Source organism: Argopecten irradians, chromosome 8, assembly GCF_041381155.1.
Source record: "Argopecten irradians isolate NY chromosome 8, Ai_NY, whole genome shotgun sequence".
Lineage (NCBI taxonomy): Eukaryota > Metazoa > Mollusca > Bivalvia > Pectinida > Pectinidae > Argopecten > Argopecten irradians.
This window is the reverse complement of record NC_091141.1, coordinates 27418604-27437187: the sequence shown is the minus strand read 5'-3', so window position 1 is coordinate 27437187 and position 18584 is coordinate 27418604. Positions and strand designations below refer to the sequence as shown.

At 32.6% G+C, this 18584-nt stretch overlaps 2 protein-coding genes across 2 annotated transcripts in view; one reads left to right on the top strand and one right to left on the bottom strand.

The window, feature by feature from the left end:
• Positions 1-732: 732 nt before the first annotated feature.
• LOC138330020 (V-type proton ATPase subunit C 1-A-like) lies at positions 733-14864 on the bottom strand. Its single transcript, XM_069277364.1, has 13 exons — positions 14751-14864; positions 12929-13067; positions 12437-12504; positions 11961-12043; positions 11146-11240; positions 10853-10944; positions 10216-10314; positions 9579-9647; positions 8675-8767; positions 6038-6131; positions 4859-4956; positions 4331-4460; positions 733-3707 (listed from the first exon to the last, which is right to left on the bottom strand). Exons 2-13 carry the CDS (start codon positions 13058-13060, stop codon positions 3612-3614), a joined length of 1149 nt encoding a protein of 382 aa, XP_069133465.1. The 5' UTR covers positions 13061-13067; positions 14751-14864; the 3' UTR covers positions 733-3611.
• Positions 14865-15098: 234 nt separating this feature from the next.
• The window catches only part of LOC138330018 (uncharacterized), a 29487-nt gene continuing 26001 nt past the window's right edge, over positions 15099-18584 (top strand). Inside the window, exon 1 of the mRNA XM_069277363.1 lies at positions 15099-15347. Coding sequence (XP_069133464.1) covers positions 15209-15347 — 139 coding nt within the window. The 5' untranslated portion in view covers positions 15099-15208. The remainder of the gene's footprint in view (positions 15348-18584) is intronic.

Below are 18584 nucleotides of genomic sequence, written 5' to 3'. Positions count from 1 at the left end.
GGTTTGACAGTGACCTGCCCTTGTTTTGAATTTTTCAGAGAAAACAATGCAGTTATTGCATACAAACCAATATATATGTTGCTACTGCACAGTGCCCATAAGTCCAATATATTGAACCCTATAAATTAATTCTATGTAACAACTGAAACATTGGAAATTGCAATACTCTTATGTCTACTGGTGACTATTTCTGTCTGAATAAACTTTTATACTAGTGTATATAGTTTATAAACTAAATTGGATGTTTATATGTAAATGAACTGCATTTTTTTCAAATACTTAAAAATGTGGATTCTGTTCTTTGTAATTGGTTATCATATTGTTAATAAGAATAGTGTATATAGTTTATAAACTAAATTGGATGTTTATATGTAAATGAACTGTATTTTTTTTAAACACCAAAATGTGAATACTGTTCTTTAGTATAATTGGTTATCATATTGTTAATATGAATTGGTGTGCACTAGTGAGCACCATTAAATATGGAGGTAGCTAGCAGAATGTATGTTACACATCAATGCATGTTAATATAATATGACAACCCTTTCATGATAACAATCAATACCCCAAATAGCATGAAACGACAGAATGGACTCTTTTTGCTTGTCTTATAAGGTGACCATCAAATCTTGTAATAATAAGATGCTGCATTACTGGTCATCTTGGTCGATAGCCATTGGAATGTAAATGGATTATCAATACCAAATCATGTAATCAAAATGAATTCGTAAATCATATATAATAATATCTTTATTGTTCAATAACTGTGTTTATTACATACTACAGTAACAATACAACCATATCACTTTCTAAATCTAAGACGGTCATTAACTATTGATAAAATATTGCTGGCCAGCAGTTTCCTTGTATAGCCATCATGACCAATACACTTGCACCAATATACATGCGATTACTTACATGAACAATTTCCAGGATTAAATTCTGAACAATAAATTCATTATCTTTCTATCATATCAATATCAATTTAAAATTAACTTATTATATGATTAATACAGAAATGTGCTGAAATGATCAATTCAAAATATTACTGTTCCTTTCTCCATTGTTAAATGAAAATAGTCTTTGAACATTTTAATATTATTATCTAACCTCCCTTCTGAAGCTCTCCCCACAAAAAACAAATGTATACCATATAACTGACGGTTCCCCTGATGTCACTCAAACAGCACAGAAATTCACATTTTGCATTGTATGCTATGACATTCTCTCCGACATTGAATAGGTACATGTGTGTATGCGAGCATGAGGCGTGGCTATATTACACCTGGCGATCGATCAATTCATTCAGTATAACACATTCGACTAAAGACTGAGATAGTCAGAATATGCCAGGAGTAATATACCGTAATTATCTGGAACACGGAAACTTTGACTATATAATACTATGTCGACTGGATCTATTGGTTTGGCAGATCAACTACACATATAACAATCCTATACGCTACATCTCTAGTGCATAATTTAATGTATTGGTGTACCGACGACGATTTATACTAAACAGGGACTTACGGCTTGACTAGATTAATCTGACACTTACAAATAACAGATATATGGATGATTTTACAATTATACAAAGGCCAAGCATTATTATCTTGTTGACCATCTGATGTTTTAAGTGATAACTACCTCTTTTAGCTTTGTTAAATATAAGAAACAGAGGATACAGAATCCTAAATTGTACGTAGTAAACATGATAACCGTACACAGAAATATAAAATCTAACAATCGATAAAGGGAAATCTTGGTCAAGAAACTAAAACACAAGTTACCTACACTTGACATCACAATCTGTAGCTTTACAATGTAAATATGAATGAAATTTTTCTTTCATTTTTGTAATTTTCCTTTTAAATTCTGCTGATTATTATATTAAATCAAAATGGTGAATTATGACTTCCTTACCCTGTTGATTCTTTAGATAACATTTTCACATCTTTCTATATCTAAATGATATTTTACTAGGTATAATATTTCAGATTTTCCTGATTCAGATCAATCTTGAACTTTACATGTTTTAATGTTACTTCCGTTTACCCCAAATGCAAAAGACAAGCACCCAGTTAAAATAAGACATACATGTAAATGGATTTTGTTTGAATGCAAAACTATGAAGGTGACAATTCACCCTGGAATGCATTAATCACAGAACCTGGTTACATTCTTTCTCCTTATAAACTATACACAGTTATTACAAATCACAGTTTCAATCAAATCATTCACATAGTCATGGTCTATTACCAATTAATACATGTAAACATATAATTAATGACTAAAATCAAATTTTGATCACTTTCGCTTCTTTCTGGTGAACCCCTTTCTCCCAATAATTTCTTTTTTTTTAGCTTGATCTAGTTTAATACTAATATGAAAATGTTTTTTTTAATTTTTTAAAACATTTCCTCAATTAAATCTAAAAAAAAAATTGATAACATTCAATATACCAATCTGAATAGTTGTCTTGTTAATATGATAGCTGTGAACTTTCCTACATCAAATGTTGAACACTTTTGAGAGTAAAATGTAGCTAATTTTCACAGAATTTTATTTTAATCATATTTATCTAGTACATTGTATACTATATATATATAATGATCAAGTATTTTCCATAAGTTAGATCTTAAAGAAATATGATAGTATATATATAGGTAAACACAGTATGTCTCAACATTCTTCTTTTATGTTGTTTGGCTTCAAAATGTGACAATTTTCTACTATCAATAAGCCACTAATGACTTTCAACCTTGAATTAATTAGCAAAGCTAGCTTTGAAAATGAAAATATAGGGAAAGAGAGACTACCTACGAAAAAGAATTTACTAAATATGTACATTGTCATTTGAAATGTAAATGACTAATAATTATAACGATAAATATAATATGCAATATAAATATTGTTTCCCAAACAAATCACAAACATTCATAGGTAAATGATAAAAAATCATATGAGACAAGAAAAACAGGTTTTTTTCCTTCTCAGTCTTCCTCAATTTTACAATCCTGGTAATTATCATTATATAAAGAATAAATAATTCAAAGTTATTTTTTCTATATATGTGATCGCTGAAAATCTGTTTTTCCCAAAGTTTCTGTTTGAAATGAAGTGTTATTTTCATGACTAATACTATTTCTTTATTTTGAAATACATTTGAACTATTTTAGCACTGGAATAGATAGGAGACTGCAGTTTTTGAATCCTCCTGTTATTGGTTTGTGTACTTTTTTATTTTCTATCATAAAAATAAAACATTACACAGTAAAGACTAATTGGATAAAATGTACTTGATTAAAAATTTTGGAGATGTTTAGACTACCCATGTCATGTACAGAAAATATTACACCATATGGAAAATGGATTTACATAGTTCTGTTTATAACAATGAAATGACTATCTCACAATGATGATTCTGGCAAATTTGTTCTGGCTTCTATAACTCAAGCTTCAGCGGGCTCCAGATTGATCAATATAAGCTTCAGCAAGAACCAGATTGATGCAATCCTCTTTCACTGCGCTCCAAACGTCCTGTATTAAAACAGATTTGCTGAGCTCCAGGTTAATGCACTCAAGCTTGAATGAGATCCAGATTGGCACACTTAAGCTTCTGTGAGATCCAGATTGATCTTGTAATACACATATGGGTAATACTCCTGGTTGCCCATCCCGAGTCCTGGAATATCCATGTAGCTGCCCTGTGTCGAGAAAATATGCAATTAATACAATTTTATAGCTACTTGTATCTCAAAACTATTTAAAGGAATGTGTTATAATAGTTTGACTTTAAAACATCTTCAGGGTTTCAGGGTTTCTTTTGTTGTTTAATATCCTATTTAAAGTCAAGTTTAGAGGAGGGGGGGGGGGAGGGGGGGGAGAAACAGCCTATATAGATAACAATAAGTATTTGGCACATGCCTCACCTGGGTTTCAAACTAACCCAGGTGAAGTGAGGTTGGTAATATGTCAAAACACTGAACACTGTAGAACCCCATCATTTGAGGTTTTAAATGACCCTTTATTCTATAACATATTATAATTGAAATAAAGTTCTACTTTACATGTATTTATTTTTCCATTACATTTTCAAACCCATTTTAATGCTTTGAGAGACGTTACAGAATTATTGAAAACAAATTTATTTTTAATGAAGGATTATAATTTAATCATTGTGAAAGTTTTTTAAGTACCAAAAATGTACATGTACATAACAAGTGTAGCTTTTCAACTGAAAACTCTGAAAATAAAACGTTGTAAAAAAGTTGCTGGACATGGAAACATGGAAACATTTCTAATATGGTAATTACAGAGATGACCATACCTCACTTGTGGTGGCCATTGCGGTGTTGTCCAGATGGCTGTATAACTGGCCGAGGACTGTACGCAGGTTCCTCATACTCTTCTTGTGGGGCTGGAGTAGCATAGCCTGGAAGTTCACTGGCAGGCCGTACCTACACGCAACAACAGACATTTATAACAGCAATTTCATTCATGGTAATGGAATTTTATCTTAAAAGTATCACAGAGAATTTTTTTCGCATAACATTTTTAGTGAAAACCAATATAAAATGACTGCCCATGGCCAGTAATGGTCACCACTGACAAACTGTGTAAATTTCCACATTTATGTTATCTTTGTACACTTATCAACATATTCTATCTTTGTCAATTACAGAGTTATCTCCCTTGTGGGTAGGTATCCATTGTGATGTCATTGTTTTGGGAGTAAAAAATTGCGTCATTTTCTCTGAAAAGGATTATGTAACGTTCGCTAACACATGACATCATACACAATACCTACTTGCAAGGGCAGATAAATGTCATATGCAAATACAAAATATGGTCTCACCTGAGGACAGATTCCACAAATACACGTAGAGCCTTAACATGTATCCAGGCAGAGAAACATTCACCAAAGTTTACCTTTAACCATTTCACAAGAGGACCCTGGAAAATAAATGACATCACAAAATTACATTGAGCTTAAACACAATAGTATGGCATAATATCAAATCAAGAGACAATATTATATATGTACACTGTGTACTGAGAATTTGAAAGCAGACCTATGATAGTCAACAGACTTCCCAAGAAAATTTATATTTTGTTTTTCAAACATATGAGAGCCTGACAGCCATTTTGATCCCTGGATCCAATGATATATATATGCTGATGACATCACCCAATACAATAGTGACATCACAATAAATTAAAGAGACAATTCACTCAGGCAAATTCTTTTACATAACCAATAAGCAAACTATAGCATAAATGTATTGTTCTACATTTCTTATGAAACATATAACGTAAAACATTGACAAATTCCACAACATTGTTAAGTATTTTAATTAATATCGTTGAAATATCAAATCGTTGATCAATACGATTAAGCAGGTACAATATTAACTCTGTACCCATACCCGAGCCAAAGTCACGCACATTAAACAAATGAACTACATAACCACTGAGAAGGTGATAAAATGATTTTTAGGCAAGACAATTCACCTAATAAGGTAAACACACTACTGTCAGAGCGATTTGAGCAGTTCTAGCCAAAAGTTGCATTACTTTACGAGCAAGGGACAGGGTTCGGCATACAAGAAGTTCGACCACAGTGTGTAATGGCGGACAGCGAGCAAGTTTGAATATTTCACACATGTGTCACCACCATAGGCGTTTCAGGCATATCACAGTAAAACTGACTGATGTAATTTCCATTAGAAGTTGTTTTATCTGATATATATACAAATTTTAATGTTCTCTTAGAATGAATTGTCCCTTTAAAGTTCTCAATTTAATAAAGCCCTGGCAATCAGGCAATGTGACCTTTAGTGTCCAAGTGTACACTAGCGTTAAGGACCAACAGAACTTTCTTATCAATTCACATTGAAGCAAGAAGTGGTGTACAACTGAATTTTCAAATCCTATTACCCAGCTGGAATAACATTACCCCTCCATGGATTCTGATAATTTACTCCAGATAATAGCCTTACATTCCCTATATGCCATAGAAAGAAAGGACACTTACAAACTGCTTTTTCTTGTCAGCTTCCAGTTTTGTTATTTCGGTTTTGCCGGCAGCCAGTTCCTCCTCATTGTACGTGAATTCTCTCACCATGAATCTAGAGGAAAGAATATTGACTTAACATCTTGTAGCAGTCTCATCTAAATAATCCAAAAAATACTGGTTTATTGCACTCTTTGTTCATTTATTTGTATATCTCACTAATAGTTAGAGTTAGTAAAGGTGTGTCAGGTTAAACAGGTACAAGAAAGTCAGAGTACCCAAACAAAACCACCAACCTAAACTCAACTGCCTCATCTGAGTCTCATAAGCAGACCCTGAGGTGGAAGGCTAGTGGTAGAATTTTGGGAAATCCTAACTTCTTGACAATGTCAATTTTACTGGTGTAGGAAAGACAGATTAAATCTTCTAACTTCATTTACTTCAGAAATCTTAACATTTTCTTCGTGTTGAAAAGAATGGTTAATATTGAGAAACTTGTTCTACATATATTTGTAATGTTTGACACTGTCATACAGTTATTCTGTATTAAGCAAGAGAAGCAAAATTGAGTGATTTCAGTCAACATTCCTCACATTTTGAGGAGATCTCTACATTTTATGATTGTGTATACACATTTCAGTCAATATTCCTAACATTTTGAGGAGATCTCTACATTTTATGATTGTGTATACACATTTCAGTCAACATTCCTAACATTTTGAGGATATCTCTACATCTTATGATTGTGTATACACATTTCAGTCAATATTCCTAACATTTTGAGGAGATCTCTACATCTTATGATTGTGTATACACATTTCAGTCAATATTCCTAACATTTTGAGGAGATCTCTACATCTTATGATTGTGTATACACATTTCAGTCAACATTCCTAACATTTTGAGGAGATCTCTACATTTTATGATTGTGTATACACATTTCAGTCAATATTCCTAACATTTTGAGGAGATCTCTACATTATATGATTGTGTATACATATTTCAGTCAACATTCCTAACATTTTGAGGAGATCTCTACATCTTATGATTGTGTATACACATTTCAGTCAACATTCCTAACATTTTGAGGAGATCTCTTCATCTTATGATTGTGTATACACATTTCAGTCAACATTCCTAACATTTTGAGGAGGTCTCTACATCTTATGATTGTGTATACACATTTCAGTCAACATTCCTAACATTTTGAGGAGATCTCTACATCTTATGATTGTGTATACACATTTCAGTCAACATTCCTAACATTTTGAGATCTCTACATTTTATGATTGTGTATACACATTTCAGTCAATATTCCTAACATTTTGAGGAGATCTCTACATTTTATGATTGTGTATACACATTTCAGTCAACATTCCTAACATTTTGAGGAGATCTCTACATCTTATGATTGTGTATACACATTTCAGTCAACATTCCTCACATTTTGAGGAGATCTCTACATTTTATGATTGTGTATACACATTTCAGTCAATATTCCTAACATTTTGAGGAGATCTCTACATCTTATGATTGTGTATACACATTTCAGTCAATATTCCTAACATTTTGAGGAGATCTCTACATTTTATGATTGTGTATACACATTTCAGTCAATATTCCTAACATTTTGAGGAGATCTCTACATCTTATGATTGTGTATACACATTTCAGTCAATATTCCTAACATTTTGAGGAAATCTCTACATCTTTTGATTGTGTATACACATTTCAGTCAATATTCCTAACATTTTGAGGAGATCTCTACATCTTTTGATTGTGTATACACATTTCAGTCAATATTCCTAACATTTTGAGGAAATCTCTACATCTTATGATTGTGTATACACATTTCAGTCAATATTCCTAACATTTTGAGGAGGTCTCTACATCTTATGATTGTGTATACACATTTCAGTCAATATTCCTAACATTTTGAGGAGATCTCTACATCTTATGATTGTGTATACACATTTCAGTCAACATTCCTAACATTTTGAGGAGATCTCTACATCTTATGATTGTGTATACACATTTCAGTCAATATTCCTCACATTTAGGGGAGATCTATACATTATATGATTGTGTATTGTACATAGAGTGGAACTTGGTTGATACAAACTCGGATAACAACTCGGTTTAATACGAAGTGCTTTGACGGTCCCGGCCGAATTCCTCTTTATCTTTGTTTAAAGAACTTGGATAATACAAAATAAATTTTGGTCCGAATGACAATAATCATACATAAAATGTTCTTATAACTCGAAATGAGATTTTTTGGACAACGAGACCACCGAAAATGCCGATAGCTTTTACATAAATCTGCCGTAGAACAGCATTTCAAAATATGTATATAGGTTTTCTTGTTATAAAATTTGCAACTACACATCTGCTTTGTTCACATCGTTTTTACCAAGTAAAGAGATCATCAGTAGACATGAGAACTCGCTTAATTCAAACACTCGGAAAACTCGAAGTTTGATCTCGGTCCCTTCGAGTTCGTATTAACCGAGTTCCACTGTATTTCAGTAAATATTCCTCACATTTTGAGATCTCTACATTTTCCAATTGTGTATACACATGCTGCACAATTTTTTTTCTTTGAATGACTGTCAACATTGGAAGATTTTACTGAATCCATAGTTAGAAATGGCTTACCTGTTCTCTCGGCATTTGTGTTTGAATTCGTCCACCACTCGTTTGAACAGAGTAACACTACAGAGACAGTTTTCATCATCCTCAAACAGAACCCTTGGGGGAGAGAAACAAACACTGGATACAAATGAAAGCCAGAGAAGGGGGGGGGGGCGCATTAATGCCCCACCTTCATTATTATATCAAAGCTGCATCCTCGACACAAATTATATTCTCCACACATGGAGTTGGAAACAAAATATATCTAGAAATGTTTGTAAGACAACATTATTATTAAACATATTTCATTGCGGAGCCATAAAGATATAGAGGATATTCCTTGTTTCTTATATTTAATCGAGTGAGGTGGAAACTTTGATATAATCCACAAGTGCGAAGAAAGAAGGAATATTCTATTTATCATATTTGTTTTCTGGCATTCATTTACAGAAGACCATCACTACTAGTTCCGCCAAAGGTACCTTGGGTATTCTGCCATTATATTTCACATAGATATTTGTCTTGCCATTATTATGTCATATTTTTGTGAGCATAACGTTATTATTTCTACACAAAAATACTACTCATTGTCGTACACAGACTAATGAGGTAACAATCAAAATGATATTTTCACTGTCAGTGCTGCATTCCAATTGGTCAAAAGCGAGTGAAAATATCAGTGAAGTATTTAATCTATTGCTGTTATGTTTGCTTAAAACCTTATATTTTACTGTGGAAAAAGTAATTAATTAAGTTAAATCTCTCTCATAGAACTTCGTGTATAACTATATAATGTTCATAGAGCAGGTGATGATCTAACATATTTGTGTCAAAAGATATAAAAACAATTAAAACTACATACATGTATAATACATTATAAGCCTCCTATCAACGTCGATATAGCTTACAGAGATACATGATGACTTACTTTGTCGACCTTGGTACGATCATGTCGGTCAGGGTCTCGTACTTGAGATGCCAGTCGTGTTGGTTAGCCCTGAAAACAGACAAGACATGCTTATAATGCTGATATGTACAACCTGAACCAGTACATTTACATTTATAAGTATTACACTCATCTCAAGTAAATGGGCAAATAGATGGGAAGTTTTATATGCAGACAACCCCTACTAATTAATTCAGGCGGATGGTCTTTATTTGGAATCAAATATAATAAACATAGTAGAGATAATAGAACAGAAATGTGATAGATAAACACCTATATATATATATAATAAATAAATGTTGAATATCCTTGTGATGGAATTTAAATAGAAAAAACAAAACTAAAACAAATCTGCGATCAATCTCTTACATTTTCCCAGTTTTTTTTTTTCTATATATATATATCATTACTGTTTATTAACTTGTTTTCTTTACTTTGCGTATTGTAGGGTTATCTCCCCTTGATGGTATGTGTGTATAAGTGGTGCACATTTTTGTGAAAACAACATAAAATTTGCTAACTACATGAACAGAGGGTAGGTAATCATTTTGACATGTCTGCTCAAGAGTAGATAACTCTGTTATTTGTCAAGACTGAAATGTATGCTGTGAGAACTTACTTAGGTACAACCACGAGTAGTGTTTGTAGATAGTCAGAGTTTAAGACAAAGTCTTCCTTCTTCACTAAATCTCCAATGTTTCTTGTTAGCAAGTTTCCACTACAACAGAAAGAAACAACCATTTATATTTACCAAGTGAATTAACAATAATAATATACAAACAAACATTAATAACCTATTCATTGTGTGAGGAGCTTACTATTTTGGATTTATTCAAGACAGCATAATTGAAAGCATAACTTTAAAACACTTCAATAAGCTATGCAAACTTTTGCAGATCATTCTTTCTAACTCTGATAAATGGTTGTGAAGAGTACTATTGAGGGTAGAAAATGGATTAACATGGGAAAAGCTTATAGTTATAGCTTAGCAAACATCATATATTTTCACATCTTTTCAAGGAATCAGCATTTGTATTAAATGAAAGATAAGTGTGTAAAATTTGACTACCTGATACCTTCATTACCTAAAATAAATAATATATTTTATCTTGCATTTTTGAAAATTTTACAAATTAGTAAAATTATCTAATTTGAGATATCATATTATAAGTATTTTAGGTATTGAGTAATGATAATGATTGTGCTACAGCTAATTCTAAAATTTCTATCATATTCAGTCAGTATACAATACTTACGTGGCTTTTCTCTCCAGGTTCTGTAAGCTCCCCTTCAGGTTGTTATAAGCATTAGCTTTAGACTTCAGATCACCCTCAATTTGAGAAACTTGCTGAAATGTACATAAATGTATTATATAATTAATGGGTAAATTGAGTTTTTAATGGAAATCATTCAGTGCCAGCTCTAAGCATTTTAAAAGCTTTATAATACCACAAGAATGACCAAGCATGAAATATTGTTTTCTTGTCATTTTTGCAATCTCCTTCACATTTAGTTACTAATCCTCATAGTTTATAAGTAAAAATCAAACCTTGCCGACAATCTGTGAAATGTTCCTCAGGGACTGCTTGATTGGATACTTGGCCAAATCCCACTGGAATCGTGTCATGTATGTTACCAAATCCACTGTAAATACAATTATCATTGATGTCAGCAAGAAATTCACTAACCAATGACTGAATATGTAATATCTTTAATTATCTTTAATATGAGTAGCTAATAAATAAAATTGCTAAGAGCAGGAAGTGGTCATCAGCAATTCACACCCGGTATATATCATAGTGTTGGGAATCGTTTGAAATTCTATTATCGATCATCAGTTTTGTGTAACCACCGATGATCGATTAAAAGCGATTATATTTGACCACGTATGTTTTCCAGGAAAATTGCACAAACTTTTTTCTACAGGCTCACATGTTGCCGTATTCCCAGGTCGCTTATGTTTTCATACTCCTCTGAACGTTTACATTACTACATTGTGCTTATGCGCTCTATATTTCGTTTAGACGCGTGGTATTTGAAATGATATGAGCAACAACACACATAAGCGATTGATTGCGACAAGTTTTCTATGACATTTCTTGCATGTTTTACTGACTGGCTAATTATACACTTTCTTTTATGATGATATCGGGCAATTCCAAGGAAACCCGATTACAGATTTCTTAAACGATTAATTGGTCAAACACCCCAAACCAACGATGCTCAATGAACTTAATTAATCGGAACACCACCAGTATATCATTTACCAATTATCAAGGGGAGACAATTCAATAGGTGTCAATAAAATAAATTTATACAGCTTAATTCCATCAAATACCTATTTCCTGTAAACATACAACTCACCTCCATTAGCCAAAAGATTTTCCTGTAACTTGTGATTATCCTCTAAAACATCTCCCATATAATGAGAAATTTTCCTTGTTACACTGAAAGAATAACCATATCATTGCTCAGTAATCAAAACAAGAACGAGTTGGCTTGAATTTATTTCTTGGAAAACACTAGAAATGATCAACTTTTTTTTCACAATAAAGATTTATACAAGAAATCCCAGAGAGACCTTAGTGCCCACCACAGAATGATTTATATCAGATAATGAAAAGAGAGATCTTTTCTCCACTTTTCTCTTCTTTTCCCTCTTCTGTTAAAATATTGTAGTAACAATTATGCAAGCTTTTAAGAATTGTTAATGGATGGACGGATGAACGACCACACGAGAAAGATGATTTGAATAGCCCACCATCTGATGATGATGATGGGCTGAAAATATAAAATATTCATGATACAAGATTTAATATTCAATTTGATAAATCCTTTACCTTTCACAGTAGGCATCAAGCTTTCCCAACTCATCGGATAGGCCAACCAGTATGTCAAGTGTTCCAACCTGTTTTAAAAAAGACAAAATTATTTCAAATATCATTGGTAATTGGGGATTTTGTACAAAGATGAAATTTTGGTTTTATTTTAATTCATAAACTGTATATCAAAAACTATTATCTGGATATTGATTGTTCACTGGACAAAATGAAAACAAGGAACCATAGCTAGACACTAGAGCAATGTATTCAATCAAGAATCAATAAAGAATTAAATCACAAAATGTTAAGTGTACGGTTCCACAACAGATACTATCATAATCTGTGACCTGTTTAACATCTGTTCATGATTCCAACTTTTTTTATTATTTATACTGGTACTATATTAATAATTAATAATCACTTGAAAGTTAAACAATAAGCTTTGATCTGCATGTTTCCTTCTTTTGAAATTGGAGTCTAATTACTGTCAGTTAAAATAAATGCTCAAACCTTTAGGTCAGGTATAGCAAATTTGTAATTGGTTGACAGAGAATTTTGTCGAGATGTCACATTGCACAAGTTCTCCCAGGTTTGCTGACAAGTTTTGTCCCCTGGTGCAGATATCAGCCAAAACTCAGTCATCTTGTTTCTGGAACGATTTGTATAATTAATACATGTATATAATATTTGATAAATCAATTACTGGAGTGCAGTGTTGGTAATAAATGTAAATATCACTACATATATTTATTATATATGACAGAAAAACTATCAATATACATGTGTATAACAGTCAGGAACTACAACATTTCACACCTATTATATTACTTGTGTACAATTAAAGGTATTTACTGTAACCATTTAGATAAGGTTAATGATTTTGTAATTCTGATCAATATTGATGCCTTTAAATGTAATGGCATGTATACCTCATTATTCAACACATACCAATAAATCTATTTTCTAGTGTAAAGTCAGCGCAAGTAGGGTGGGGTTGGATTGAGGCAGACAACGTTAGTTTATATTAGTGGTATATAAAGCGCAGCAGTGATATACCAGTCTTTTTAAAGCTGCTTAAGGCTGTATAACTGTCTGTGGCATTATACAATTGTTTTGTTCTCATAATATCTATTTTTTCTGATACCAAAACCTTCCATATATCATCATGATCATGTGACTATGCATATAAATTAACTAGCTGTTTTATATAGAATGTAAACACAATACAAATTAATGTAAAACAACAGTAGCAGTGTATTTGTCCGATGATCATGAGCATTATAACTATTGCATTTAATTGACAAATATATGATTGGAATTTCCATTCACAGTCTGTGTTAACATAATAAAATCTGCTTATATTTATAAACCTTTTATAAAACTCCTGACCGGATGTCTATATAATATATATACAAGTGCAATCATACCTGATTATTAGTGCTGTTTATGCTTTATATTAAATGTACATTTTAAATTTGATGAAGTCATGATCAACGTGTATTCCTTCAGGTATACGTAACTTGCAATAGATTAACACGGGTTTCATTATCTTTCAGGAGAGGCGGTACAATTGCCATTTCATGGGGTACTTTTCTCTACTATCTATATATATATTATGTTATCTAATGTAATTTAGCTCAATTTGGGTGGTACCACAAAGCTAGGATAGGTTTAACTGGCAAAAAGTACCAGGTACGTACCACCTGATAATTAAACCCCTGATTTAATGTTTATATTTCAGCTACGTACATTGTACATCAAAAGAGATTCTTTATTTATACCTGCTGTGCGTATATATTTTAGTTGTACATAAAATAATTTTGTATGTAAATCATCAAAGGTGAAATATCTTTTCAAGTCATGTGCATATGTCAGGTGTCAAAATGCAATCATTGATGTTAAATGTGTGCATATTACCGGTACTCACGCACAGATCTGGATCATCTATACCAACTCAGGATCACAAAAGTACCGGTATAATATCGCTAACAACATGCGTTATTCATTCCATATTGATGATTATGAGAGCACTCTGTTTACCTTTTCCATGATATATTTACACATATACCGAAACAACACACATACAAGTATACAAGAAGTCAATCCTCGATGAATAACGAGAGAGAAAACAAAATAATTGGCGAACTTAATTATCATGTGTGAATGATGATCATAACCGTCCATGTCACCAAAGGACGAAACGTATGACACGATTCTTCCCGGTAACCAAAATATGTCAAACTGGAGATCAATATTCCTTCCGTTAAATAGTTACTAAATGGATATATTCCACTTAGAAATTATCTCAAAATGGCAATTACACAGAACTTACAATAATGAGAGAATACGCGCAGTATTTCCTTGTTTTGAGACGCAATCCAGTGACAGTCAAAAGTTACATCAAGACGTCCCCTCATAAGACGACGGCCATTTTGTTGCTCACGTGACCTATGTAAATTCTAAAAATGAAACCATAACTTTTCATGAAATCGAAAGAACACTTTATTCTTTTATAATCTGATTTGAAAGTATCAAATAATTATTTAAAATTATGTTTTATGTCTACAGTGTTAGTAAACTGATTTAAAATAAGTTATAATAGAAATTGCGAACACGCACAATTCCGGAATTATATTTCGTATGGTTCTAAAAATTAGTGCTATACAATGCGTAGATCTCTATGCGCAAAGGAATAACAGCGGCTAGCAGTCGATATTTTCGCATGTGTAATATTTAAGCATTTGCTAAATATATACTCACACTGGGAGGAAAAATAATTGGATCACAAATATGGGTTGTGGTGGCAGCACACCAAAGACAGAAAATGTCAGAAAACTGTCAATTTTTGGAGGTAATCCTGTTGTGATGGATAAAGGCAAAAATGTGTTGATGAAGAAAAATCCTGGTCCAGTGCTGGTCGTTATGTTCGGTAAGGATTTTATGTCGTTTGGAATAATGCCAAAACATTTAATTTTCTCTTCATTTTTAAAAACATTTATTTTGAACCAAGTATTTAATCCTGTAAGTTTCTGTCTCAAAACTAGTCCTGTTTTAGCGCCCGTTATTATTAGGGCCAGGTTTCAGCGGCTGTAACGTAGGCGCTGTGTGTGTGAGCCTCGTGTAATGTAATGACAAGGAAAATTGATTGTTGCTAACGTAAATTATAGGCCTAACAGAGCTACAGTAAACACCCGTGATGAAATGACTTATAGACAGAAATGTTCGAAAAAAAACTTTGTAGCTTAAAAAAAATTGGGAAAGGATTGCTCTACATATCACTGAACTCTGTGTGTCCAGATTTTTTGTTTTTCAAATACCGGTCTGTTTTTTGTTTAAAATTAGGCCTAACAGTAAGTAACGTTTGTAACTGTTAGTAATGTTTGACAAAGGTTTTTATGCCCATAGAAACATTTAAGTTAGACATCAGCAACAAGCAAAATGAAGGACTATAAAAAGGACCAGATGCTCCAGAAGAGGAAGCTTTCTTTAATAATTTTGACAAAAACTGAAACCTCGAGGACAAGTGTCAATCAGTAATATTGAGTAAGAGAAGTGTGGTCGTAATATTAAACACTGGAAACACAAAAACACATAATTAGGAAAAGTTCAGTTGATCACAAATACTTAAACCATGATGTGTATCATTGATTAAGAAAAAAGAAATTGAGTAAACACAAAAATTTTAATATACAGTTATATACTAGTATTACTATATTGATACTTTTATAATTATGAAAAAAATGAAATGTAACTTTGGAAGTGGTGTTCAATCTGGGATTTAAGTTCTCAGCTTATGATTTATAAAGTTTTAGATCTGATTGATTGGATTAATCCAAGTCTTTAATACTTGGAATATTGAATATGGGCCCCATTCCCAGTGACAATGAATAAGATTTTTTTCCCTAAATCATATCTAGATTTTCCAGATATTAAAGGGACAATTCACTCAGGCTAATTCTTTTACATAACCAAGATGCAAAATATGGCATAAATGTATTGTTCTACATTTCTTATGAAACATTTAACTCAATATATTGACAAATTCCACGTTATTTTCAAGTATTTTAATTGATACCGTTGAAACTACAAATCGTTGATCAATACGATTAAGCAGATACAGTACGTACTCTGTACCCATTCCCGAGCCAAAGTCACGCACGTTAAACAAATGAACTACATAACCACTGAGGAGGTAATAAAATGATTTTTAGGCAAGACAATTCATCTAATAAGGTAAACCACTACTGTCAGAGCGATTTGAGCAGTTCTAGACAAAAGTTGCATTATTCTACGAGCAAGGGACAGGGTTCGGCATACAAGATGTTCGACCACAATGTGTAATGGCGGACAGCGAACGAGTTTGAAAGTTCACACACATTTCACCACCATGGACTTTTCGAGCAAATCACAGTAAAACCGACTGATCTAATTTCCATTAGAACCGGTTTTTTCCCCATATATGTACAAATTTTAATGTTGTCTTAGATTGAATTGTCCCTTTAAGTTAGTTAATTTCAAATAGATGGAAAAAAAGCCCTGGAATCAAAGACCAGAAAAAATATCACCTGATACTATTATATATATATATAAAGTAGTTTGAATATTAAAAATAACTTTCAAGTAAAGGGTTCAACATAAATGCTTCAGCCAGTAAATTTGAGAAATGTTTGTAAAGGCATGTAGTCTGAAATAACAGTAAACTGTACGTATTACTTTATCTCTGGTGAAGAAAACACCTTTTTACTATTGCTTGTACTTTATTTACTCATTACAAAATGTAACAATGAGACTCATTTGTATAGATATATTACAGTTTGCTCATTGATTTCAACAATTATAGAAAAGTATAAGTTCATTGATTTTGACATATATACCTGCATAGAAAAGTATTTAGTATAGAACTGCTGAATGTTTGCTTACCCTTGACAATAACAACACAAATCACCACCTTGGCTTCATTGGTAGTACAATGGAACGTTTTAGAGTATATTGAACAATTGTATGCTTTACAAATTCTTTTGTAATGAAATGAAAGCAAACATTACCATTATTTGGTTTTTCCATACCTATGTTCATGTATTATTTGTTTAAGCTGAGGTTTATAACTCAATGAAATTGTGCTACAGATTATAATTACTGGTACTGTGATATATATATTATTTCTGATTATCAAAAAAACCTCTGTATCAAAATTTGTTGATTGCATGCATATATGTTGTACACATTAAATATTTTAATAATTTAGTTTAATCACTTTATTGTAATTTTGATTCTTAATTGATTTCAGAGTTACTTTGGTACATTTTTTTAAACAAATATATGTGACATTTTTGTTAAAAAAAAACTAATTTCATCAATTCATCATATTTATATATTATAATTATAATGGCACTCGTTTATTCCAGAATTATTCCTTGAGGGCTTCTTGATTTGTGGTTTGTTATATATTAATTGTTTGTTAGCCCACCATCATCAGATGGTGGGCTATTCAAATCGCTTTTTGTCCGTGGTCCGTCGTCCGTCCTTCCGTCCGTCCTTCCGTCCGTCCGTCCGTCCGTCCGTCCGTCCGTCCGTCCGTCCGTCCGTCCGTTAACAATTCTTGTTATCGCTATTTCTCAGAAAGTACTGAAGGGATCTGTCTCGTATTTCATATGTAGGTTCCCCTAGGGCCCTAGTTGTGCATATTGAATTTTGGGACCAATCGGTCAACAAGATGGCCGCCAGGCAGCCATCTTGGATTTTGATACTTAAAGTTTGTTATCGCTATTTCTCAGAAAGTACTGAAGGGATCTGTCTCAAATTTCATATGTAGGTTCCCCTAGGGCCCTAGTTGTGCATATTGCATTTTGGGACCAATCGGTCAACAAGATGGCCGCCAGGCAGCCATCTTGGATTTTGATAGTTAAAGTTTGTTATCGCTATTTCTCAGAAAGTACTGAAGGGATCTGTCTCAAATTTCATATGTAGGTTCCCCTAGGGCCCTAGTTGTGCATGTTGCGTTTTGGGACCGATCGGTCAACAAGATGGCCGCCAGGCAGCCATCTTGGATTTTGATAGTTAAAGTTTGTTGTCGCTATTTCTCAGAAAGTACTGAAGGGATCTGTCTCAAATTTTATATATAGGTTCCCCTAGGGTCCTAGTTGTGCATGTTGCGTTTTGGGACCGA

Bases quoted from the DNA above. Each gene is read 5' to 3' on its own strand.
- LOC138330020 (XM_069277364.1), bottom strand. From the start codon at position 13,060: ATGACTGAGTTTTGGCTGATATCTGCACCAGGGGACAAAACTTGTCAG. The intron at 9,648-10,215 runs GTAAGTTCTCAC...GTCTGTTTTCAG, and splicing joins CTACTCGTGGTTGTACCTAA to GGCTAACCAACACGACTGGC. The intron at 3,708-4,330 runs GTATGGTCATCT...TTCTCGACACAG, and splicing joins CAATGGCCACCACAAGTGAG to GGCAGCTACATGGATATTCC.